Source organism: Protopterus annectens, chromosome 4.part1 (genome assembly GCF_019279795.1).
Source record: "Protopterus annectens isolate FY-2018-M chromosome 4.part1, PAN1.0, whole genome shotgun sequence".
NCBI lineage: Eukaryota > Metazoa > Chordata > Ceratodontiformes > Protopteridae > Protopterus > Protopterus annectens.
The window spans coordinates 482,558,839-482,584,584 of NC_056734.1; the positions used below are offsets into that span (position 1 = coordinate 482,558,839).

The 25,746-nt window shown below is 39.4% G+C and overlaps 1 protein-coding gene across 1 annotated transcript in view; it reads right to left on the reverse strand.

Moving 5' to 3' along the window:
• Positions 1–1,517, reverse strand: part of DYNLT2B (dynein light chain Tctex-type 2B) — a 602,204-nt gene extending 600,687 nt beyond the window's left edge. The window contains exon 1 of the mRNA XM_044070295.1: positions 1,289–1,517. Coding sequence (XP_043926230.1) covers positions 1,289–1,356 — 68 coding nt within the window. The 5' untranslated portion in view covers positions 1,357–1,517. The remainder of the gene's footprint in view (positions 1–1,288) is intronic.
• Positions 1,518–25,746: the final 24,229 nt, after the last annotated feature.

The following is a 25,746-nucleotide window of genomic DNA, read 5'->3' on the forward strand; positions in this document are numbered from 1 at the left end:
ACTACTTTCTTCTAGACAAGTGAGGAAAGTGAGTATAAGAGCTGTTTTTCTCTAAGCAAGTGAGGAAAGTACAAACACTGTTTTCCTCTAGGTAAAGAGGAAGGTTGAGTGCTGTAATAACTTGTAGCTTATTTAGTGCCAACAACAAGTTCTGAACAAGTGCCAAGTATGAATAAGCAAATTCAAGTGCTAAAACTAAGAATCTGTACCTGAATCTTGTGACAAATAGGCTACCTAGTGCTTACCACTCCCACTGATAAGTAGAATACTTCCCTCCAACACAGAAAAGCTTGTGGGGCTCAGAAGCTTACAAACAGTCCTGGATACAGCAAAGACTAGAATAATTACAGGAAAGGGGGGAAACAATCATAAACGCAGCTTTTAAACCACAAGGTTGAAAGAGATGGAAAAACTGCCCAAACAGCCAATAAACTACAGTTTCATCCTGAGACTTCTATAAGAAACTCTAGAAACAATGCAGAGGTATTTGTAAACACAGGCAAGGCTAACTAAAAATCAAAAATTAATACCTTAACCTTAAGAAAATGACAAACTGCAACAGTTTCAACAGTAAACTGAAGTAGCAACTTTCTCTTTGTTGTTTTTGGCTCCTACCATAGCAAACTGCTAACACCAGTGTTCTGAAAACTCTCTCCACAATCTGCTCCACATCCCCCACCACCTGTCCTCTATCTACCCCTTTGGACACCACAGTCACACATGCAAGGGAAATCATATGTAGTGGGGGGGGGGGGGTGTCTTGGTACACTTCCCTTCATATCTTCCAATATAAAAAAAAGTTCCTTATTTGTAAATGGTGCGACATAACCCAGCTATCCATCCACAACCCTATTTTCTGCACACAGGGTTGGCATGTTACTTCAACGGTAACAATTATATTAAAATTCAAGTGCCGATTATAAATTATTAGGAATAAATCCTAGGGAGATATTATAGTTACCTATCACAGTAATAATACATGAAACAACACCAAAATCGGGGTGCCGACGTGACAAAGACCATGTGTGTGTGTGTGTGTGTATAAAATAGTTAATTTTACTATAATTCACTAACAACGTTAATGAAAAAATGCGTTTTGCATCAAACGCATTTTTGAAGAATTATTGTCTGGCATTACCGACTGATTCATAGTGATTTACCACATAAAATATGAGGGAACACGGCGAACCCCCCTGGCAAAATCAGACCCCGTCCACCAAACACAAAGACAAATAAATACGTATGTCCAGTATTTGTCCAGACTTCTAAGCTACTAAATTGCACTCACTTGTGTTGGAAGTTTGGTCTGATAATATAAGTATTCTCGGCCAATGCGCCATCCCGAGTCTCGCTCATTTTCTTAGCTATGCCAAAGCAGTATGTATATATGTTTTGGCAAGCACACTGGCGTAAAACTGCTCACAATGTTACAGACTATTCAGCATTATTTCAGTACGAAGTAAAAGCTACCTTACCATCAGGACGCCATTATCATTACCAAGGCAACGGAGAAACGATTTTTCTTCCATAGAACTGCTCTTGGAGAAAACTGTGGAAGGCAACTAAATTCTCGCATTGCCATCTGCTGGAATGAACGAAGAATTTCTCCTTTGCACCTCCTGTGCTATAGATCTTTCGATTGGTTAGACTCCAATCAAAATCGAGCCGGCTGAGTGGAAAGTAGTAGTATCCGTAAGGTGCCTCATTCATAAATAGCCTCAAGGAAATAAGCAAGAATATGACTTTTGAAAGTTTGAGGTACAAGACTTTCAACAGATAGTCGAAGTGTTACAGTTTTGTAGTCTAAGAGGAATTGGCTGGTCTGAAGACACGTACATTCTGTGGGTACAATGTTACAAAAGTGTTCAGCTATACCTGTCAACTGCCCAGATTTTTGCCTCATATTTTTGGTCTAATTCTCCTAAAATGTGTGGTTTTCTAACAAATCACTGGGATAATCTGAGGATTTAACCCACTAAATTATTACATACATTTGAGTTTTCAGACTTCAAATCCTTCAGGAAATGTATGTTCATACCTCTCAAGTGTACCTCATTACGAGGATCGTACCTCATTTGGGGTCTTAAAAAGTTCATGTTCCTCGAAGTTCCTCAAAGTTCCACATTGAAAGAGTCAGTCACACATTCAGTGTTAGGAATTTTTTTAAGTGAAATCCATGGTAAATAGAAATTAATCATATTAATTCATTAAAGGATCTTCTTTATAAGTAAAACCAGCATATTTTAACCATCCTATGACCTTCCTAGCTGAAGTTGCTAGTAAGCCATTAGTATGTGTTCCACATTTTGCCCATTTGTTCCACATTATGAAGGCGAGTGTTCCTCATTTTGGAGATGGAAGGTTGAGAGCTATGATGTTAACGCAAACCCTGTTACTCTAGCAACTTTTTGAATGACTCCATATTTTTGGGCCTTGTTATTCTTTGTCCAGATTTAGGTTCATAGGTTCATAGGTTTATACTAGGCTATCTGCCCTAAGGCATTTATAAGCCTAGCCCAAAGTTTTGTGGCTTACGCCACCCCTTATGTTAAAAAATACTGTGCCCATTAGTTTGTTGTGCCTCTGTCCAGCAGTGACACAGAGATGATTCCCGGGGTAAACCTACGATCTCCCATCCACCGGTCAAGATTTCTCTTGAACAGAGCCAGCGAGGTGCTCTGCCTCACATGGACCGGGATTTTATTCCACAGCATAGGGAGTCTCTGGGTGACAAATCTATCCATCCAGCATGTCCTATTTATATCCGTGCTAAGGTTTAAGTCGCTTGCTCTAGTGGATCTGGTAGATTTGGATTTTTTGAGGTGGAGCATGTCCATTAATTCCGGGTTGGACATGGCCTTGTATGTCAGGCACAGGTCACCTCTGAGCAGATGGTATGCGACTGAATAGAGCTAGAGTTTCTTCAGTCTGGCAGCATATGACAGATTTTGGTGTCCCTTTATCCTTTTGGTGAGGAAATTTTGGGGTCTCTCCAATTGCTGCAGGTGTCGGGTGAGATACATCCCGAATGGGGCATTGTACTCGATCATTGGTCTGATAAGTGAAGAGTACAGGGGAACAATGACCTCACTTGATCTGGATGTGAATCCCTTCATGATCAGGTGGGCAATGTAGAAGGTCTTTCTAACCACTTTAGCAATGTGAGTGTCAAAAGAAAGGCCACTGTCAACCTGGGTCCCCAGGTCCCTGATAACCTCTTCTGTGCTTAGTGGATTGCCACCTATATGGTAGCTTGGGGTTACCTTGTTTTTCCTGAAGGGTATGACTATACATTTTTTGGCATTTAACTTCAGGCCATGGCTCTGGCACCAGCTATCAGTTTCTGTGAGACCCCTCTGAAGGATATCTGTGTCCGATGTACTTTCCACTATGGCGCCCAGTTTGCAGTCATCTGCAAACTTTGTCAGCCATAGTCCTCCTATGTTTGCCTGTACTTCTGAGAAGTAGATGCCGAACAACAGGGGGCCAAGGACTGAGCCCTGTGGGACACCACTTGTGACCGGCTTGGAGTCTGACATGGCGCCAGCAACTCTAACCCCATGGGTTCTGTCCTTTAGCCAGTTTGCAACCCATCTTGTGACATATGGGTTTACATTTAAGCTGGTAAGTTTCTCTATAATACCCGAGTGGGGTATTGTGTCGAAAGCTTTTGCAAGGTCAAGGTAGGCTGTATGGACTGCCTTTCCCTCATCAATGGCATTGGTGACTGTTTCGAAGAAGTTGACCAAGTTCAAAAGGCATGATCTGCCCTTGACAAAGCCAAACTGGGTCGGGTCCAATGTCTGCAAGTCCCCTATGTCTTTGTTTATGAGTTCCATTATGATCCTCTCCATAGCTTTGCAGACCAGGCTTGTTAAGCTTATGGGGCAGTAATTACCAGGGTCCGTAGAGGCACCGCCTTTGTGGAGTAGGACCACAGTTGCCTTACGCCACTCCTTGGGCACGTATCCTGTGGTAAGGCTAAGATTAAACAGCTGCCTTATGTGCGGGTTTAGTTCCTCATTGAGTTCGTGTAGCACACAGCCGGGGACACCATCCGGTCCCATTAATGCTGTGTTTTTAGCTTTAGAGAGAGCAGCTTTCACCTGCGCATTTGAGATGTCTGGGAGGCTACACTCCGCTGGGATAGTTATCTCTTCTTTTGGGGGGGAGAGGGGGGTGAAGTTTGCACTGAACCTCTCTGCCAGTATGTTGGCAATGTCTGTTGGTTCAGTGATTTTTGTATCATTTTGAACTAATTCTGAGCATATCTGGGAGTTTCCACCCAGGTTTCTAACATAGCTGAAGAAGGCCTTATGATTGTCTTTAGAATCTATGGCAATTTTTCTCTCAAAGTTGGCCTTGGATGATTTTATGAGTGCTCGTATTTTTTTACTAATAATGATCAAGGGTGTCTTCTCTTTTATGGATTTTGCTCTATCATGTAACAGCTTTCTCCTCTTATTGTAAAGTTTGTTTATGGCTGGGGTCCACCAGACTGGACGTTTGCCCTTGGTGGAAAGAGTCTTGGTTTTATTAGGGATTGCCTGATCAATGCAGTCCTGGAGGTGTTCGTAGAAGGCATTTGTAAGGGCTTCTGCAGCTTGGGTTGTGGTTTCCACTGGCTCGGGGGCCTTGAAGGATACCACACCAGTCTTGAGTAGTGTGAAGTTTGCTTTAGAGAAGTTCTTCACTGTGGTCTTTTTTGTTTGGGGTGGGGGCGGGATGTGGATTTCCAGTGCGATTAATTTATGATCTGATCTCACCAATGAGGAATATACCTCCGGTGTGGAGCATTTTGTCCCCATGTTTGTGATGATGAGGTCTAGTATATTTTCTCCTCTTGTGGGAACGGTGACTAGCTGTTCCATGGCATTTGAATTTATGAACTCCAGGAACCTTTGGGCTAGAAAGTTGGGGCTTGAGTAATGTTCCCAGTCTATATTCGGGTAGTTGAAGTCACCCAATATAATGGTGTTTGGAGATACATTTATACCCTCCAGTGTCTTCAGGAAGGCTGTGTGGGGATCCTGAGTTTGAGAGGGTGGCCTGTAGCATGCTACAAATTGTAGAGCAGTTTTGCCTATGGTTAATTGCACCTGGATGGTTTCCGATGCTTTGTGCATTGCCACCAACCTGGAGGTGTGGGTATCCTTGATGAATATGGATACACCCCTTCCTTTTGTGGTGTGGTCCGGGTTTTGGGGCCGGAACGCATGATATGAGGTAAAACGTGATAGTGCTGGGGTGCTCTCAGGAGCCTTGAACCAGGTTTCAGTCACAGCACAGACATCGATGTTCTCCATACTGAGAAGGGCCTCGAGTGCATGCATTTTGAGATTTAGACTTCTGGCATTGAGCAGCATTACCCTTAGTTTCTTCCCATTTTTGTTTTCTAGGGTGGTAGGTTTAGAATTTGAGCCTTGCCTAAAAAAGGCACTATGGGGTGGCAAGAGCCTTAGCCAATATCCGGAATCCCAGGGGTGACAGGTGCAAGCCGTCCCTTGCGAAGCAGCGTGGCTTGTCAAGCATGTAATCCCAGGCAGACAGACACTGGATCCCCTTTGAATGACACCAGAAATTAAGCCAATTGTTAAAGCTGATCATCTTGTCTCTATGTTGTGGCATCATTCTTGGTGAAGGAAGGATACTGCTCAGGGTCAGGGTCATTCCTGCCTGGGCTACATAATCAGAGAGCTCCTCTATGTCTCTTTTCATGTAGTCCAGGGAGGTACGTCTCATGTCGTTCACACCAGCATGGACAATGACTGTGTCATATTTGTACTTGCTGTGGAGTGACCCAAGTGCTTGTGTTATGTGGCGGATTCTAGCGCCCGATAGGCAGCTTACTGTGACCCTCTCCTTGTTCAGCCTGGTGAGTGGGACGCCAGTGTGTCTGACTATGGAGTCACCTATGACAAGTATGTTTGGTGTTGTATTTGGCCTTAAGGGCTGTGACTGCTTTGCACACTGATTTTGTGGTTTATGTGTTGCCTGTGGTGTGTCATGAGGTGGCAGTTGCTTGGGTGTCTGCTTTGGAGGCCTCTGCTGTTTAGGTAAATTTTTGCTCAGAGCCTCCAGTATGTCTTTGTGTGTTTATGTGTTTGATTCATTGTTGTGATAGCTTTATGTGAGACTGGTTTTGTGGTGTGTGTAGTTGCCTTCTCCTCCTGTCTGGTCTTGCCAGTCCTGAGTTGAGAGAGCTCAGCCTCCAGTTTGGCTAAATAGCTGCATCTCTCGCAAGTATTTGTGTTATGTGGGAGGAGGAGAGGGTTGTCTGTGTACATGAGGCAATTGTAACATTGCCTCAATATTCCCAGATTCACCAACTGGACAGGAGAGGACGCCAGCATCTGGCCCTTTGACATGCTAGAGAAATTAAGAAGTTAGGGGTGTAACTGAATTAGAGAGGACTTAGTAAGGAAGTGGGTACTCCTGGGGGGGGGGTTCACTAGTGAGGGACTTTGTATAATACAGAAGTGCTAAACCTGAAAAGAAGATGCTTTTAAGATAAGCGCTGAGCTTTTTTTTTTTTTAGAGGAAAAAAAAAGCTTTTAGGAACAAGTGCTGCGCTTTTTAGTTAAGGGATATACTGTTTAGATTACTAGTAGAGGAGTTCTAAGGGAAAAATGAAGAACAGACTTTATGGAGCCAGAAAAAGGTTAATCTTGTTGTGCTGCCCGATGTTGCTCTAGTGGCAACTCCGCGCTAAATCGCGCTAAAGCACGCTAAAGCGTGCTTAATAGCAAGGGCTGGAAAGAGCCAGGAATTGACCCAAAACGGCCAATAAAACTACAGTTTCAAGTCAGTAACCACTCCCATGGGGGGCAGGGAAGCTGCTCAATGTTTTTCACTGCCACTGATCAACAGAGAGACTTTCCTTTAGCCCAAGCAAAAATGGCCTCACAGAAACTTACAAACAGTTCAAGAACAGCAAGCCTGTAACTGAACTTTTTTAAATCTCAGAAAAGTGGGAAAAAAGCAAGATTTTTTTTTGTTTTTGTTTTTTCAGAGATAGCAGAGGTTCACAAGTAATATCAAGTTATAACAGTGCAGTAAATGACCCCACACAAGAGTGCTAGGCCAAAGACAGAAAATATGCAAGTTCTGAGAAAAAAAAACGATTTTAAAATTAAGTGCAAACAGGAAATTCAGTAAACAGCTTCTGGTTGTGCTCTAAATAAAGCTACTAATGCAGAAATCAAGATTAACAAGCCAGAAAATGCTCAAACTAGGCAACTATGCAGAAAAACTTAGCAAATAAACAGAGGAAAAATACTTAAAATCTCAAAAGTGGCTCCTTTCTTCTCTCAGCATTTTCTCCTCTTGGTGGGTGCTTCACCAACAGCCAACAAGCCTGAAAAGATGCCAAAACCACAAGGCAACTAGGTTTTAAGAGAGGAAGATGAAGGAGTTTTGGAAATGACCCCTATTGGTCAATAAAACTACAGTTTCAAGTCAGTAACCACTCCCACGGGGGGAAGGGAAGCTGCTCAATGTTTTTCACTGCCACTGATCAACAGAGAGACTTTCCTTTAGCCCAAGCAAAAATGGCCTCACAGAAACCTACAAACAGTTCAAGAACAGCAAGCCTGTAACTGAACTTTTTTAAATCTCAGAAAAGTGGGGAAAAAAGCAAGATTTTTTTGTTTCTGTTTTTTCAGAGATAGCAGAGGTTCACAAGTAATATCAAGTTATAACAGTGCAGTAAATGACCCCACACAAGAGTGCTAGGCCAAAGACAGAAAATATGCAGGTTTTGAGAAAAAAACGATTTTAAAATTAAGTGCAAACAGGAAATTCAGTATACAGCTTTTGGTTGTGCTCTAAATACAGCTACTAATGCAGAAATCAAGTTTAACAAGCCAGAAAATGCTCAAACTAGGCAACTATGCAGAAAAACTTAGCAAATAAACAGAGGAAAAATACTTAAAATCTCAAAAGTGGCTCCTTTCTTCTCTCAGCATTTTCTCCTCTTGGTGGGTGCTTCACCAACAGCCAACAAGCCTGAAAAGATGCCAAAACCACGAGGCAAATAGGTTTTAAGAGAGGAAGATGGAGTTTTGGAAATGACCCCTATTGGTCAATAAAACTACAGTTTCAAGTCAGTAACCACTCCCAAGGGGAGCAGGGAAGCTGCTCAATGTTTTTCACTGCCACTGATCAACAGAGAGACTTTCCTTTAGCCCAAGCACAAATGGCCTCACAGAAACTTACAAACAATTCAAGAACAGCAAGCCTGTAACTGAACATTTTTAAATCTCAGAAAAGTGGGAAAAAAGCAAGATTTTTTTTTGTTTTAGTTTTTTCAGAGATAGCAGAGGTTCACAAGTAATATCAAGTTATAACAGTGCAGTAAATGACCCCACACAAGAGTGCTAGGCCAAAGACAGAAAATATGCAAGTTTTGAGAAAAAAAAGATTTTAAAATTAAGTGCAAACAGGAAATTCAGTAAACAGCTTTTGGTTGTGCTCTAAATACAGCTACTAATGCAGAAATTAAATTTAACAAGCCAGAAAATGCTCAAACTAGGCAACTATGCAGAAAAACTAAGCAAATAAACAGAGGAAACATACTTAAAATCTCAAAAGTGGCTCCTTTCTTCTCCCAGCATTTTCTCCTCTTGGTGGGTGCTTCACCAACAGCCAACAAGCCTGAAAAGATGCCAAAACCATGAGGCAACTAGGTTTTAAGAGAGGAAGATGAAGGAGTTTTGGAAATGACCCCTATTGGTCAATAAAATTACAGTTTCAAATCAGTAACCACTCCCACGGGGGGCAGGGAAGCTGCTCAATGTTTTTCACTGCCACTGATCAACAGAGAGACTTTCCTTTAGCCCAAGCAAAAATGGCCTCACAGAAACTTACAAACAGTTCAAGAACAGCAAGCCTGTAACTGAACTTTTTTAAATCTCAGAAAAGTGGGAAAAAAGCAATATTTTTTTTGTTTTTGTTTTTTCAGAGATAGCAGAGGTTCACAAGTAATATCAAGTTATAACAGTGCAGTAACTGACCCCACACAAGAGTTCTAGGCCAAAGACAGAAAATATGCAAGTTTTGAGAAAAAGACGATTTTAAAATTAAGTGCAAACAGGAAAGTCAGTAAACAGCTTTTGGTTGTGCTCTAAATACAGCTACTAATGCAGAAATCAAGTTTAACAAGCCAGAAAATGCTCAAACTAGGCAACTATGCAGAGAAACTTAGCAAATAAACAGAGGAAAAATACTTAAAATCTCAAAAGTGGCTCCTTTCTTCTCTCAGCATTTTCTCCTCTTGGTGGGTGCTTCACCAACAGCCAACAAGCCTGAAAAGATGCCAAAACCACGAGGCAACTAGGTTTTAAGAGAGGAAGATGAAGGAGTTTTGGAAATGACCCCTATTGGTCAATAAAACTACAGTTTCAAGTCAGTAACCACTCCCACGGGGGGCAGGGAAGCTGCTCAATGTTTTTCACTGCCACTGATCAACAGAGAGACTTTCCTTTAGCCCAAGCAAAAATGGCCTCACAGAAACTTACAAACAGTTCAAGAACAGCAAGCCTGTAACTGAACTTTTTTAAATCTCAGAAAAGTGGGAAAAAAGCAATATTTTTTTGTTTTTGTTTTTTCAGAGATAGCAGAGGTTCACAAGTAATATCAAGTTATAACAGTGCAGTAACTGACCCCACACAAGAGTTCTAGGCCAAAGACAGAAAATATGCAAGTTTTGAGAAAAAGACGATTTTAAAATTAAGTGCAAACAGGAAAGTCAGTAAACAGCTTTTGGTTGTGCTCTAAATGCAGCTACTAATGCAGAAATCAAGTTTAACAAGCCAGAAAATGCTCAAACTAGGCAACTATGCAGAGAAACTTAGCAAATAAACAGAGGAAAAATACTTAAAATCTCAAAACTGGCTCCTTTCTTCTCTCAGCGTTTTCTCATCTTGGTGGGTGCTTCACCAACAGCCAACAAGCCTGAAAAGATGCCAAAACCACGAGGCAACTAGGTTTTAAGAGAGGAAGATGAAGGAGTTTTGGAAATGACCCCTGTTGGTCAATAAAACTATAGTTTCAAGTCAGTAACCACTCCCACGGGGGGGCAGGGAAGCTGCTCAATGTTTTTCACTGCCACTGATCAACAGAGAGACTTTCCTTTAGCACAAGCAAAAATGGCCTCACAGAAACTTACAAACAGTTCAAGAACAGCAAGCCTGTAACTGAACTTTTTTAAATCTCAGAAAAGTGGGAAAAAAGCAAGATTTTTTTTGTTTTGTTTTTTCAGAGATAGCAGAGGTTCACAAGTAATATCAAGTTATAACAGTGCAGTAAATGACCCCACACAAGAGTGCTAGGCCAAAGACAGAAAATATGCAAGTTTTGAGAAAAAAACGATTTTAAAATTAAGTGCAAACAGGAAATTCAGTAAACAGCTTTTGGTTGTGCTCTAAATACAGCTACTAATGCAGAAATCAAGTTTAACAAGCCAGAAAATGCTCAAACTAGGCAACTATGCAGAAAAACTTAGCAAATAAACAGAGGAAAAATACTTAAAATCTCAAAAGTGGCTCCTTTCTTCTCTCAGCATTTTCTCCTCTTGGTGGGTGCTTCACCAACAGCCAACAAGCCTGAAAAGATGCCAAAACCACGAGGCAACTAGGTTTTAAGAGAGGAAGATGAAGGAGTTTTGGAAATGACCCCTATTGGTCAATAAAACTACAGTTTCAAGTCAGTAAACACTCCCACGGGGACAGAGAAGCTGCCCAATGTTTTTCACTGCCACTGATCAACAGAGAGACTTTCCTTTAGCCCAAGCAAAAATGGCCTCACAGAAACAAACAGTTCAAGAACAGCAAGCCTGTAACTGAACTTTTTTAAATCTCAGAAAAGTGGGAAAAAAGCAAGATTTTTTTTTTTTGTTTTTTCAGAGATAGCAGAGGTTCACAAGTAATATCAAGTTATAACAGTGCAGTAAATGACCCCACACAAGAGTGCTAGGCCAAAGACAGAAAATATGCAAGTTTTGAGAAAAAACGATTTTAAAATTAATTGCAAACAGGAAATTCAGTAAACAGCTTTTGGTTGTGCTCTAAATACAGCTACTAATGCAGAAATCAAGTTTAACAAGCCAGAAAATGCTCAAACTAGGCAACTATGCAGAAAAACTTAGCAAATAAACAGAGGAAAAATACTTAAAATCTCAAAAGTGGCTCCTTTCTTCTCTCAGCATTTTCTCCTCTTGGTGGGTGCTTCACCAACAGCCAACAAGCCTGAAAAGATGCCAAAACCATGAGGCAACTAGGTTTTAAGAGAGGAAGATGAAGGAGTTTTGGAAATGACCCCTATTGGTCAATAAAACTACAGTTTCAAGTCAGTAACCACTCCCACGGGGGGAAGGGAAGCTGCTCAATGTTTTTCACTGCCACTGATCAACAGAGAGACTTTCCTTTAGCCCAAGCAAAAATGGCCTCACAGAAACTTACAAACAGTTCAAGAACAGCAAGCCTGTAACTGAACTTTTTTAAATCTCAGAAAAGTGGGAAAAAAGCAAGATTTTTTTTTGTTTTAGTTTTTTCAGAGATAGCAGAGGTTCACAAGTAATATCAAGTTATAACAGTGCAGTAAATGACCCCACACAAGAGTGCTAGGCCAAAGACAGAAAATATGCAAGTTTTGAGAAAAAATGATTTTAAAATTAAGTGCAAACAGGAAATTCAGTAAACAGCTTTTGGTTGTGCTCTAAATACAGCTACTAATGCAGAAATCAAGTTTAACAAGCCAGAAAATGCTCAAACTAGGCAACTATGCAGAAAAACTTAGCAAATAAACAGAGAAAAAATACTTAAAATCTCAAAAGTGGCTCCTTTCTTCTCTCAGCATTTTCTCCTCTTGGTGGGTGCTTCACCAACAGCCAACAAGCCTGAAAAGATGCCAAAACCACGAGGCAACTAGGTTTTAAGAGAGGAAGATGAAGGAGTTTTGGAAATGACTCATATTAGTCAATAAAACTACAGTTTCAGGTCAGTAACCACTCCCACGGGGGCAGGGGAGCTGCTCAATGTTTTTCACTGCCACTGATCAACAGAGAGACTTTCCTTTATCCCAAGCAAAAATGGCTTCACAGAAACTTACAAACAGTTCACGAACAGCAAGCCTGTAACTGAACTTTTTTAAATCTCAGAAAAGTGGGAAAAAAGCAAGATTTTTTTTGTTTTTTCAGAGATAGCAGAGGTTCACAAGTAATATCAAGTTATAACAGTGCAGTAAATGACCCCACATAAGAGTGCTAGGCCAAATACAGAATATATGCAAGTTTTGAGAAAAAACGATTTTAAAATTAAGTGCAAACAGGAAATTCAGTAAACAGCTTTTGGTTGTGCTCTAAATACAGCTACTAATGCAGAAATCAAGTTTAACAAGCCAGAAAATGCTCAAACTAGGCAACTATGCAGAAAAACTTAGCAAATAAACAGAGAAAAAATACTTAAAATCTCAAAAGTGGCTCCTTTCTTCTCTCAGCATTTTCTCCTCTTGGTGGGTGCTTCACCAACAGCCAACAAGCCTGAAAAGATGCCAAAACCACGAGGCAACTAGGTTTTAAGAGAGGAAGATGAAGGAGTTTTGGAAATGACCCTATTGGTCAATAAAACTACAGTTTCAAGTCAGTAACCACTCCCACGGGGGCAGGAAGCTGCTCAATGTTTTTCACTGCCACTGATCAACAGAGAGACTTTCCTTTAGCCCAAGCAAAAATGGCCTCACAGAAACTTACAAACAGTTCAAGAACAGCAAGCCTGTAACTGAACTTTTTTAAATCTCAGAAAAGTGGGAAAAAAGCAAGATTTTTTTTTTTTGTTTTTTCAGAGATAGCAGAGGTTCACAAGTAATATCAAGTTATAACAGTGCAGTAAATGACCCCACACAAGAGTGCTAGGCCAAAGACAGAAAATATGCAAGTTTTGAGAAAAAACGATTTTAAAATTAAGTGCAAACAGGAAATTCAGTAAACAGCTTTTGGTTGTGCTCTAAATACAGCTACTAATGCAGAAATCAAGTTTAACAAGCCAGAAAATGCTCAAACTAGGCAACTATGCAGAAAAACTTAGCAAATAAACAGAGGAAAAATACTTAAAATCTCAAAAGTGGCTCCTTTCTTCTCTCAGCATTTTCTCCTCTTGGTGGGTGCTTCACCAACAGCCAACAAGCCTGAAAAGATGCCAAAACCACGAGGCAACTAGGTTTTAAGAGAGGAAGATGAAGGAGTTTTGGAAATGACCCCTATTGGCCAATAAAACTACAGTTTCAAGTCAGTAACCACTCCCACGGGGGGCAGGGAAGCTGCTCAATGTTTTCACTGCCACTGATCAACAGAGAGACTTTCCTTTAGCCCAAGCAAAAATGGCCTCACAGAAACTTACAAACAGTTCAGGAACAGCAAGCCTGTAACTGAACTTTTTTAAATCTCAGAAAAGTGGGAAAAAAGCAAGATTTTTTTTGTTTTTGTTTTTTCAGAGATAGCAGAGGTTCACAAGTAATATCAAGTTATAACAGTGCAGTAAATGACCCCACACAAGAGTGCTAGGCCAAAGACAGAAAATATGCAAGTTTTGAGAAAAAACGATTTTAAAATTAAGTGCAAACAGGAAATTCAGTAAACAGCTTTTGGTTGTGCTCTAAATACAGCTACTAATGCAGAAATCAAGTTTAACAAGCCAGAAAATGCTCAAACTAGGCAACTATGCAGAAAAACTTAGCAAATAAACAGAGGAAAAATACTTAAAATCTCAAAAGTGGCTCCTTTCTTCTCTCAGCATTTTCTCCTCTTGGTGGGTGCTTCACCAACAGCCAACAAGCCTGAAAAGATGCCAAAACCACGAGGCAACTAGGTTTTAAGAGAGGAAGATGAAGGAGTTTTGGAAATGACCCCTATTAGTTAATAAAACTACAGTTTCAAGTCAGTAACCACTCCCACGGGGGCAGGGAAGCTGCTCAATGTTTTTCACTGCCACTGATCAACAGAGAGACTTTCCTTTAGCCCAAGCAAAAATGGCCTCACAGAAACTTACAAACAGTTCAAGAACAGCAAGCCTGTAACTGAACTTTTAAATCTCAGAAAAGTGGGAAAATAGCAAGGTTTTTTTTGTGTTTTTTTCAGAGATAGCAGAGGTTCACAAGTAATATCAAGTTATAACAGTGCAGTAAATGACCCCACACAAGAGTGCTAGGCCAAAGACAGAAAATATGCAAGTTTTGAGAAAAAACGATTTTAAAATTAAGTGCAAACAGGAAATTCAGTAAACAGCTTTTGGTTGTGCTCTAAATACAGCTACTAATGCAGAAATCAAGTTTAACAAGCCAGAAAATGCTCAAACTAGGCAACTATGCAGAAAAACTTAGCAAATAAACAGAGGAAAAATACTTAAAATCTCAAAAGTGGCTCCTTTCTTCTCTCAGCATTTTCTCCTCTTGGTGGGTGCTTCACCAACAGCCAACAAGCCTGAAAAGATGCCAAAACCACGAGGCAACTAGGTTTTAAGAGAGGAAGATGAAGGAGTTTTGGAAATGACTCCTATTGGTCAATAAAACTACAGTTTCAAGTCAGTAACCACTCCCACGGGGGCAGGGAAGCTGCTCAATGTTTTTCACTGCCACTGATCAACAGAGAGACTTTCCTTTAGCCCAAGCAAAAATGGCCTCACAGAAACTTACAAACAGTTCAAGAACAGCAAGCCTGTAACTGAACTTTTTTAAATCTCAGAAAAGTGGGAAAAAAGCAAGATTTTTTTTGTTTTTGTTTTTTTCAGAGATAGCAGAGGTTCACAAGTAATATCAAGTTATAACAGTGCAGTAAATGACCCCACACAAGAGTGCTAGGCCAAAGACAGAAAATATGCAAGTTTTGAGAAAAAATGATTTTAAAATTAAGTGCAAACAGGAAATTCAGTAAACAGCTTTTGGTTGTGCTCTAAATACAGCTACTAATGCAGAAATCAAGTTTAACAAGCCAGAAAATGCTCAAACTAGGCAACTATGCAGAAAAACTTATCAAATAAACAGAGGAAAAATACTTAAAATCTCAAAAGTGGCTCCTTTCTTCTCTCAGCATTTTCTCCTCTTGGTGGGTGCTTCACCAACAGCCAACAAGCCTGAAAAGATGCCAAAACCACGAGGCAACTAGGTTTTAAGAGAGGAAGATGAAGGAGTTTTGGAAATGACCCCTTTTGGTCAATAAAACTACAGTTTCAAGTCAGTAACCACTCCCACAGGGGGCAGGGAAGTTGCTCAATGTTTATCACTGCCACTGATCAACAGAGAGAATTTCCTTTAGCCCAAGCACAAATGGCCTCACAGAAACTTACAAACAGTTCAAGAACAGCAAGCCTGTAACTGAACTTTTTTAAATCTCAGAAAAGTGGGAAAAAAGCAAGATTTTTTTTGTTTTTGTTTTTTCAGAGATAGCAGAGGTTCACAAGTAATATCAAGTTATAACAGAGCAGTAAATGACCCCACACAAGAGTGCTAGGCCAAAGACAGAAAATATGCAAGTTTTGAGAAAAAAACTATTTTAAAATTAAGTGCAAAAAGGAAATTCAGTAAACATCTTTTGGTTGTGCTCTAAATACAGCTACTAATGCAGAAATCAAGTTTAACAAGCCAGAAAATGCTCAAACTAGGCAACTATGCAGAAAAACTTAGCAAATAAACAGAGGAAAAATACTTCAAATCTCAAAAGTGGCTCCTTTCTTCTCTCAGCATTTTCTCCTCTTGGTGGGTCCTTCACCAACAGCCAACAAGCCTGAAAAGATGCCAAAACCACGACGCCACTAGGTTTTAAGAGAGGAAGATGAAGGAGTTTTGGAAATGACCCCTATTGGTCAATAAAACTACAGTTTCAAGTCAGTAAACACTCCCATGGGGACAGGGAAGCTGCCCAATGTTTTTCACTGCCACTGATCAACAGAGAGACTTTCCTTTAGCCCAAGCACAAATGGCCTCACAGAAACAAACAGTTCAAGAACAGCAAGCCTGTAACTGAACTTTTTTAAATCTCAGAAAAGTGGGAAAAAAGCAAGATTTTTTTTGTTTTTGTTTCTTCAGAGATAGCAGAGGTTCACAAGTAATATCAAGTTATAACAGTGCAGTAAATGACCCCACACAAGAGTGCTAGGCCAAAGACAGAAAATATGCAAGTTTTGAGAAAAAAACGATTTTAAAATTAATTGCAAACAGGAAATTCAGTAAACAGCTTTTGGTTGTGCTCTAAATACAGCTACTAATGCAGAAATCAAGATTAACAAGCCAGAAAATGCTCAAACTAGGCAACTATGCAGAAAAACTTAGCAAATAAACAGAGGAAAAATACTTAAAATCTCAAAAGTGGCTCCTTTCTTCTTTCAGCGTTTTCTCCTCTTGGTGGGTGCTTCACCAACAGCCAACAAGCCTGAAAAGATGCAAAAACCACGAGGCAACTAGGTTTTAAGAGAGGAAGATGAAGGAGTTTTGGAAATGACCCCTATTGGTCAATAAAATTACAGTTTCAAGTCAGTAACCACTCCCACGGGGGGAAGGGAAGCTGCTCAATGTTTTTCACTGCCACTGATCAACAGAGAGACTTTCCTTTAGCCCAAGCAAAAATGGCCTTACAGAAACTTACAAACAGTTCATGAACAACAAGCCTGTAACTGAACTTTTTTTAATCTCAGAAAATGGGAAAAAAGCAAGATTTTTTTTTGTTTTTGTTTTTTCAGAGATAGCAGAGGTTCACAAGTAATATCAAGTTATAACAGTGCAGTAAATGACCCCACACAAGAGTGCTAGGCCAAAGACAGAAAATATGCAAGTTTTGAGAAAAACATGATTTTAAAATTAAGTGCAAACAGGAAATTCAGTAAACAGCTTTTGGTTGTGCTCTAAATACATCTACTAATGCAGAAATCAAGTTTAACAAGCCAGAAAATGCTCAAACTAGGCAACTATGCAGAAAAACTTAACAAATAAACAGAGGAAAAATACTTAAAATCTCAAAAGTGGCTCCTTTCTTCTCTCAGCATTTTCTCCTCTTGGTGGGTGCTTCACCAACAGCCAACAAGCCTGAAAAGATGCCAAAACCATGAGGCAAATAGGTTTTAAGAGAGGAAGATGAAGGAGTTTTGGAAATGACCCCTTTTGGTCAATAAAACTACAGTTTCAAGTCAGTAACCACTCCCACGGGGGCAGGGAAGTAGCTCAATGTTTATCACTGCCACTGATCAACAGAGAGACTTTCCTTTAGCCCAAGCAAAAATGGCCTCACAGAAACTTACAAACAGTTCAAGAACAGCAAGCCTGTAACTGAACTTTTTTAAATCTCAGAAAAGTGGGAAAAAAGCAAGATTTTTTTTGTTTTGTTTTTTCAGAGATAGCAGAGGTTCACAAGTAATATCAAGTTATAACAGTGCAGTAAATGACCCCACACAAGAGTGCTAGGCCAAAGACAGAAAATATGCAAGTTTTGAGAAAAAACGATTTTAAAATTAAGTGCAAACAGGAAATTCAGTAAACAGCTTTTGGTTGTGTTCTAAATACAGCTACTAATGCAGAAATCAAGTTTAACAAGCCAGAAAATGCTCAAACTAGGCAACTATGCAGAAAAACTTAGCAAATAAACAGAGGAAAAATACTTAAAATCTCAAAAGTGGCTCCTTTCTTCTCTCAGCATTTTCTCCTCTTGGTGGGTGCTTCACCAACAGCCAACAAGCCTGAAAAGATGCCAAAACCACGAGGCAACTAGGTTTTAAGAGAGAAAGATGAAGGAGTTTTGGAAATGACCCCTATTGGTCAATAAAATTACAGTTTCAATTCAGTAACCACTCCCACGGGGGGGCAGGGAAGCTGCTCAATGTTTTTCACTGCCACTGATCAACAGAGAGAATTTCCTTTAGCCCAAGCAAAAATGGCCTCACAGAAACTTACAAACAGTTCAAGAACAGCAAGCCTGTAACTGAACTTTTTTAAATCTCAGAAAAGTGGGAAAAAAGCAAGATTTTTTTTTTTCAGAGATAGCAGAGGTTCACAAGTAATATCAAGTTATAACAGTGCAGTAAATGACCCCACACAAGAGTGCTAGGCCAAAGACAGAAAATATGCAAGTTTTGAGAAAAAAACTATTTTAAAATTAAGTGCAAACAGGAAATTCAGTAAACAGCTTTTGGTTGTGCTCTAAATACAGCTACTAATGCAGAAATCAAGTTTAACAAGCCAGAAAATGCTCAAACTAGGCAACTATGCAGAAAAACTTAGCAAATAAACAGAGGAAAAATACTTAAAATCTCAAAAGTGGCTCCTTTCTTCTCTCAGCATTTTCTCCTCTTGGTGGGTGCTTCACCAACAGCCAACAAGCCTGAAAAGATGCCAAAACCACGAGGCCACTAGGTTTTAAGAGAGGAAGATGAAGGAGTTTTGGAAATGACCCCTATTGGTCAATAAAACTACAGTTTCAAGTCAGTAAACACTCCCACGGGGACAGGGAAGCTGCCCAATGTTTTTCACTGCCACTGATCAACAGAGAGACTTTCCTTTAGCCCAAGCACAAATGGCCTCACAGAAACAAACAGTTCAAGAACAGCAAGCCTGTAACTGAACTTTTTTAAATCTCAGAAAAGTGGGAAAAAAGCAAGATTTTTTTTTTGTTTCTTCAGAGATAGCAGAGGTTCACAAGTAATATCAAGTTATAACAGTGCAGTAAATGACCCCACACAAGAGTGCTAGGCCAAAGACAGAAAATATGCAAGTTTTGAGAAAAAAACGATTTTAAAATTAATTGCAAACAGGAAATTCAGTAAACAGCTTTTGGTTGTGCTCTAAATACAGCTACTAATGCAGAAATCAAGATTAACAAGCCAGAAAATGCTCAAACTAGGCAACTATGCAGAAAAACTTAGCAAATAAACAGAGGAAAAATACTTAAAATCTCAAAAGTGTCTCCTTTCTTCTTTCAGCGTTTTCTCCTCTTGGTGGGTGCTTCACCAACAGCCAACAAGCCTGAAAAGATGCAAAAACCACGAGGCAACTAGGTTTTAAGAGAGGAAGATGAAGGAGTTTTGGAAATGACCCCTATTGGTCAATAAAACTACAGTTTCAAGTCAGTAACCACTCCCACGGGGGGAAGGGAAGCTGCTCAATGTTTTTTACTGCCACTGATCAACAGAGAGACTTTCCTTTAGCCCAAGCAAAAATGGCCTTACAGAAACTTACAAACAGTTCAGGAACAGCAAGCCTGTAACTGAACTTTTTTAAATCTCAGAAAAGTGGGAAAAAAGCAAGATTTTTTTTTTGTTTTTTCAGAGATAGCAGAGGTTCACAAGTAATATCAAGTTATAACAGTGCAGTAAATGACCCCACACAAGAGTGCTAGGCCAAAGACAGAAAATATGCAAGTTTTGAGAAAAAAATGATTTTAAAATTAAGTGCAAACAGGAAATTCAGTAAACAGCTTTTGGTTGTGCTCTAAATACAGCTACTAATGCAGAAATCAAGTTTAACAAGCCAGAAAATGCTCAAACTAGGCAACTATGCAGAAAAACTTAGTAAATAAACAGAGGAAAAATACTTAAAATCTCAAAAGTGGCTCCTTTCTTCTCTCAGCATTTTCTCCTCTTGGTGGGTGCTTCACCACCAGCCAACAAGCCTGAAAAGATGCCAAAACCACAAGGCAACTAGGTTTTAAGAGAGAAAGATGAAGGAGTTTTGGAAATGACCCCTATTGGTCAATACAACTACAGTTTCAATTCAGTAACCACTCCCACGGGGGGCAGGGAAGCTGCTCAATGTTTTTCACTGCCACTGATCAACAGAGAGAATTTCCTTTAGCCCAAGCACAAATGGCCTCACAGAAACTTATAAACAGTTCAAGAACAGCAAGCCTGTAACTGAACTTTTTTAAATCTCAGAAAAGTGGGAAAAAAGCAAGATTTTTTTGTTTGGTTTTTCAGAGATAGCAGAGGTTCACAAGTAATATCAAGTTATAACAGAGCAGTAAATGACCCCACACAAGAGTGCTAGGCCAAAGACAGAAAATATGCAAGTTTTGAGAAAAAAAACTATTTTAAAATTAAGTGCAAACAGGAAATTCAGTAAACAGCTTTTGGTTGTGTTCTAAATACAGCTACTAATGCAGAAATCAAGTTTAACAAGCCAGAAAATGCTCAAACTAGGCAACTATGCAGAAAAACTTAGCAAATAAACAGAGGAAAAATACTTAAAATCTCAAAAGTGGCTCCTTTCTTCTCTCAGCATTTTCTCCTCTTGGTGGGTGCTTCACCAACAGCCAACAAGCCTGAAAAGATGCCAAAACCACGAGGCAACTAGGTTTTAAGAGAGAAAGATGAAGGAGTTTTGGAAATGACCCCTATTGGTCAATAAAATTACAGTTTCACTTCAGTAACCACTCCCACGGGGGGGCAGGGAAGCTGCTCAATGTTTTTCACTGCCACTGATCAACAGAGAGAATTTCCTTTAGCCCAAGCACAAATGGCCTCACAGAAACTTACAAACAGTTCAAGAACAGCAAGCCTGTAACTGAACTTTTTTAAATCTCAGAAAAGTGGGAAAAAAGCAAGATTTTTTTTGTTTTTGTTTTTTCAGAGATAGCAGAGGTTCACAAGTAATATCAAGTTATAACAGAGCAGTAAATGACCCCACACAAGAGTGCTAGGCCAAAGACAGAAAATATGCAAGTTTTGAGAAAAAAACTATTTTAAAATTAAGTGCAAAAAGGAAATTCAGTAAACATCTTTTGATTGTGCTCTAAATACAGCTACTAATGCAGAAATCAAGTTTAACAAGCCAGAAAATGCTCAAACTAGGCAACTATGCAGAAAAACTTAGCAAATAAACAGAGGAAAATACTTCAAATCTCAAAAGTGGCTCCTTTCTTCTCTCAGCATTTTCTCCTCTTGGTGGGTCCTTCACCAACAGCCAACAAGCCTGAAAAGATGCCAAAACCACGAGGCAACTAGGTTTTAAGAGAGGAAGATGAAGGAGTTTTGGAAATGACCCCTATTGGCCAATAAAACTACAGTTTCAAGTAAGTAACCACTCCCATGGGGACAGGGAGCTGCCCAATGTTTTTCACTGCCACTGATCAACAGAGAGACTTTCCTTTAGCCCAAGCAGAAATGGCCTCACAGAAACTTACAAACAGTTCAAGAACAGCAAGCCTGTAACTGAACTTTTTTAAATCTCAGAAAAGTGGGAAAAAAGCAAGATTTTTTTTGTTTTTGTTTCTTCAGAGATAGCAGAGGTTCACAAGTAATATCAAGTTATAACAGTGCAGTAAATGACCCCACACAAGAGTGCTAGGCCAAAGACAGAAAATATGCAAGTTTTGAGAAAAAAACGATTTTAAAATTAATTGCAAACAGGAAATTCAGTAAACAGCTTTTGGTTGTGCTCTAAATACAGCTACTAATGCAGAAATCAAGATTAACAAGCCAGAAAATGCTCAAACTAGGCAACTATGCAGAAAAACTTAGCAAATAAACAGAGGAAAAATACTTAAAATCTCAAACGTGGCTCCTTTCTTCTCTCAGCATTTTCTCCTCTTGGTGGGTGCTTCACCAACAGCCAACAAGCCTGAAAAGATGCCAAAACCATGAGGCAACTAGGTTTTAAGAGAGGAAGATGAAGGAGTTTTGGAAATGACCCCTATTGGTCAATAAAACTACAGTTTCAAGTCAGTAACCACTCCCACGGGGGCAGGGAAGCTGCTCAATGTTTATCACTGCCACTGATCAACAGAGAGACTTTCCTTTAGCCCAAGCAAAAATGGCCTCACAGAAACTTATAAACAGTTCAAGAACAGCAAGCCTGTAACTGAACTTTTTTAAATCTCAGAAAAGTGGGAAAAAAGCAAGATTTTTTTTTTTTTTTTTTTCAGAGATAGCAGAGGTTCACAAGTAATATCAAGTTATAACAGTGCAGTAAATGACCCCACACAAGAGTGCTAGGCCAAAGACAGAAAATATGCAAGTTTTGAGAAAAACATGATTTTAAAATTAAGTGCAAACAGGAAATTCAGTAAACAGCTTTTGATTGTGCTCTAAATACATCTACTAATGCAGAAATCAAGTTTAACAAGCCAGAAAATGCTCAAACTAGGCAACTATGCAGAAAAACTTAACAAATAAACAGAGGAAAAATACTTAAAATCTCAAACGTGGCTCCTTTCTTCTCTCAGCATTTTCTCCTCTTGGTGGGTGCTTCACCAACAGCCAACAAGCCTGAAAAGATGCCAAAACCACGAGGCAACTAGGTTTTAAGAGAGAAAGATGAAGGAGTTTTGCAAATGACCCCTATTGGTCAATAAAACTACAGTTTCAATTCAGTAACCACTCCCACGGGGGCAGGGAAGCTGCTCAATGTTTTTCACTGCCACTGATCAACAGAGAGAATTTCCTTTAGCCCAAGCACAAATGGCCTCACAGAAACTTATAAACAGTTCAAGAACAGCAAGCCTGTAACTGAACTTTTTTAAATCTCAGAAAAGTGGGAAAAAAGCAAGATTTTTTTTTTGTTTTTTCAGAGATAGCAGAGGTTCACAAGTAATATCAAGTTATAACAGAGCAGTAAATGACCCCACACAAGAGTGCTAGGCCAAAGACAGAAAATATGCAAGTTTTGAGAAAAAAACTATTTTAAAATTAAGTGCAAACAGGAAGTTCAGTAAACAGCTTTTGGTTGTGTTCTAAATACAGCTACTAATGCAGAAATCAAGTTTAACAAGCCAGAAAATGCTCAAACTAGGCAACTATGCAGAAAAACTTAGCAAATAAACAGAGGAAAAATACTTAAAATCTCAAAAGTGGCTCCTTTCTTCTCTCAGCATTTTCTCCTCTTGGTGGGTGCTTCACCAACAGCCAACAAGCCTGAAAAGATGCCAAAACCACGAGGCAACTAGGTTTTAAGAGAGAAAGATGAAGGAGTTTTGGAAATGACCCCTATTGGTCAATAAAATTACAGTTTCAATTCAGTAACCACTCCCACGGGGGGGCAGGGAAGCTGCTCAATGTTTTTCACTGCCACTGATCAACAGAGAGAATTTCCTTTAGCCCAAGCACAAATGGCCTCACAGAAACTTACAAACAGTTCAAGAACAGCAAGCCTGTAACTGAACTTTTTTAAATCTCAGAAAAGTGGGAAAAAAGCAAGATTTTTTTTGTTTTTGTTTTTTCAGAGATAGCAGAGGTTCACAAGTAATATCAAGTTATAACAGAGCAGTAAATGACCCCACACAAGAGTGCTAGGCCAAAGACAGAAAATATGCAAGTTTTGAGAAAAAAAACTATTTTAAAATTAAGTGCAAAAAGGAAATTCAGTAAACATCTTTTGGTTGTGCTCTAAATACAGCTACTAATGCAGAAATCAAGTTTAACAAGCCAGAAAATGCTCAAACTAGGCAACTATGCAGAAAAACTTAGCAAATAAACAGAGGAAAATACTTCAAATCTCAAAAGTGGCTCCTTTCTTCTCTCAGCATTTTCTCCTCTTGGTGGGTCCTTCACCAACAGCCAACAAGCCTGAAAAGATGCCAAAACCACGACGCCACTAGGTTTTAAGAGAGGAAGATGAAGGAGTTTTGGAAATGACCCCTATTGGTCAATAAAACTACAGTTTCAAGTCAGTAAACACTCCCATGGGGACAGGGAAGCTGCCCAATGTTTTTCACTGCCACTGATCAACAGAGAGACTTTCCTTTAGCCCAAGCACAAATGGCCTCACAGAAACAAACAGTTCAAGAACAGCAAGCCTGTAACTGAACTTTTTTAAATCTCAGAAAAGTGGGAAAAAAGCAAGATTTTTTTTGTTTTTGTTTCTTCAGAGATAGCAGAGGTTCACAAGTAATATCAAGTTATAACAGTGCAGTAAATGACCCCACACAAGAGTGCTAGGCCAAAGACAGAAAATATGCAAGTTTTGAGAAAAAAACGATTTTAAAATTAATTGCAAACAGGAAATTCAGTAAACAGCTTTTGGTTGTGCTCTAAATACAGCTACTAATGCAGAAATCAAGATTAACAAGCCAGAAAATGCTCAAACTAGGCAACTATGCAGAAAAACTTAGCAAATAAACAGAGGAAAAATACTTAAAATCTCAAAAGTGTCTCCTTTCTTCTTTCAGCATTTTCTCCTCTTGGTGGGTGCTTCACCAACAGCCAACAAGCCTGAAAAGATGCAAAAACCACGAGGCAACTAGGTTTTAAGAGAGGAAGATGAAGGAGTTTTGGAAATGACCCCTATTGGTCAATAAAACTACAGTTTCAAGTCAGTAACCACTCCCACGGGGGGAAGGGAAGCTGCTCAATGTTTTTTACTGCCACTGATCAACAGAGAGACTTTCCTTTAGCCCAAGCAAAAATGGCCTTACAGAAACTTACAAACAGTTCATGAACAGCAAGCCTGTAACTGAACTTTTTTTAATCTCAGAAAATGGGAAAAAAGCAAGATTTTTTTTTGTTTTTGTTTTTTCAGAGATAGCAGAGGTTCACAAGTAATATCAAGTTATAACAGTGCAGTAAATGACCCCACACAAGAGTGCTAGGCCAAAGACAGAAAATATGCAAATTTTGAGAAAAACATGATTTTAAAATTAAGTGCAAACAGGAAATTCAGTAAACAGCTTTTGGTTGTGCTCTAAATACATCTACTAATGCAGAAATCAAGTTTAACAAGCCAGAAAATGCTCAAACTAGGCAACTATGCAGAAAAACTTAGTAAATAAACAGAGGAAAAATACTTAAAATCTCAAAAGTGGCTCCTTTCTTCTCTCAGCATTTTCTCCTCTTGGTGGGTGCTTCACCACCAGCCAACAAGCCTGAAAAGATGCCAAAACCACAAGGCAACTAGGTTTTAAGAGAGAAAGATGAAGGAGTTTTGGAAATGACCCCTATTGGTCAATACAACTACAGTTTCAATTCAGTAACCACTCCCACGGGGGGCAGGGAAGCTGCTCAATGTTTTTCACTGCCACTGATCAACAAAGAGAATTTCCTTTAGCCCAAGCACAAATGGCCTCACAGAAACTTATAAACAGTTCAAGAACAGCAAGCCTGTAACTGAACTTTTTTAAATCTCAGAAAAGTGGGAAAAAAGCAAGATTTTTTTTTGTTTTTGTTTTTTCAGAGATAGCAGAGGTTCACAAGTAATATCAAGTTATAACAGAGCAGTAAATGACCCCACACAAGAGTGCTAGGCCAAAGACAGAAAATATGCAAGTTTTGAGAAAAAAAACTATTTTAAAATTAAGTGCAAACAGGAAATTCAGTAAACAGCTTTTGGTTGTGTTCTAAATACAGCTACTAATGCAGAAATCAAGTTTAACAAGCCAGAAAATGCTCAAACTAGGCAACTATGCAGAAAAACTTAGCAAATAAACAGAGGAAAAATACTTAAAATCTCAAAAGTGGCTCCTTTCTTCTCTCAGAGTTTTCTCCTCTTGGTGGGTGCTTCACCAACAGCCAACAAGCCTGAAAAGATGCCAAAACCACGAGGCAACTAGGTTTTAAGAGAGAAAGATGAAGGAGTTTTGGAAATGACCCCTATTGGTCAATAAAACTACAGTTTCAAGTCAGTAACCACTCCCACGGGGGCAGGGAAGCTGCTCAATGTTTTTCACTGCCACTGATCAACAGAGAGACTTTCCTTTAGCCCAAGCAAAAATGGCCTCACAGAAACTTACAAACAGTTCAAGAACAGCAAGCCTTTAACTGAACTTTTTTAAATCTCAGAAAAGTG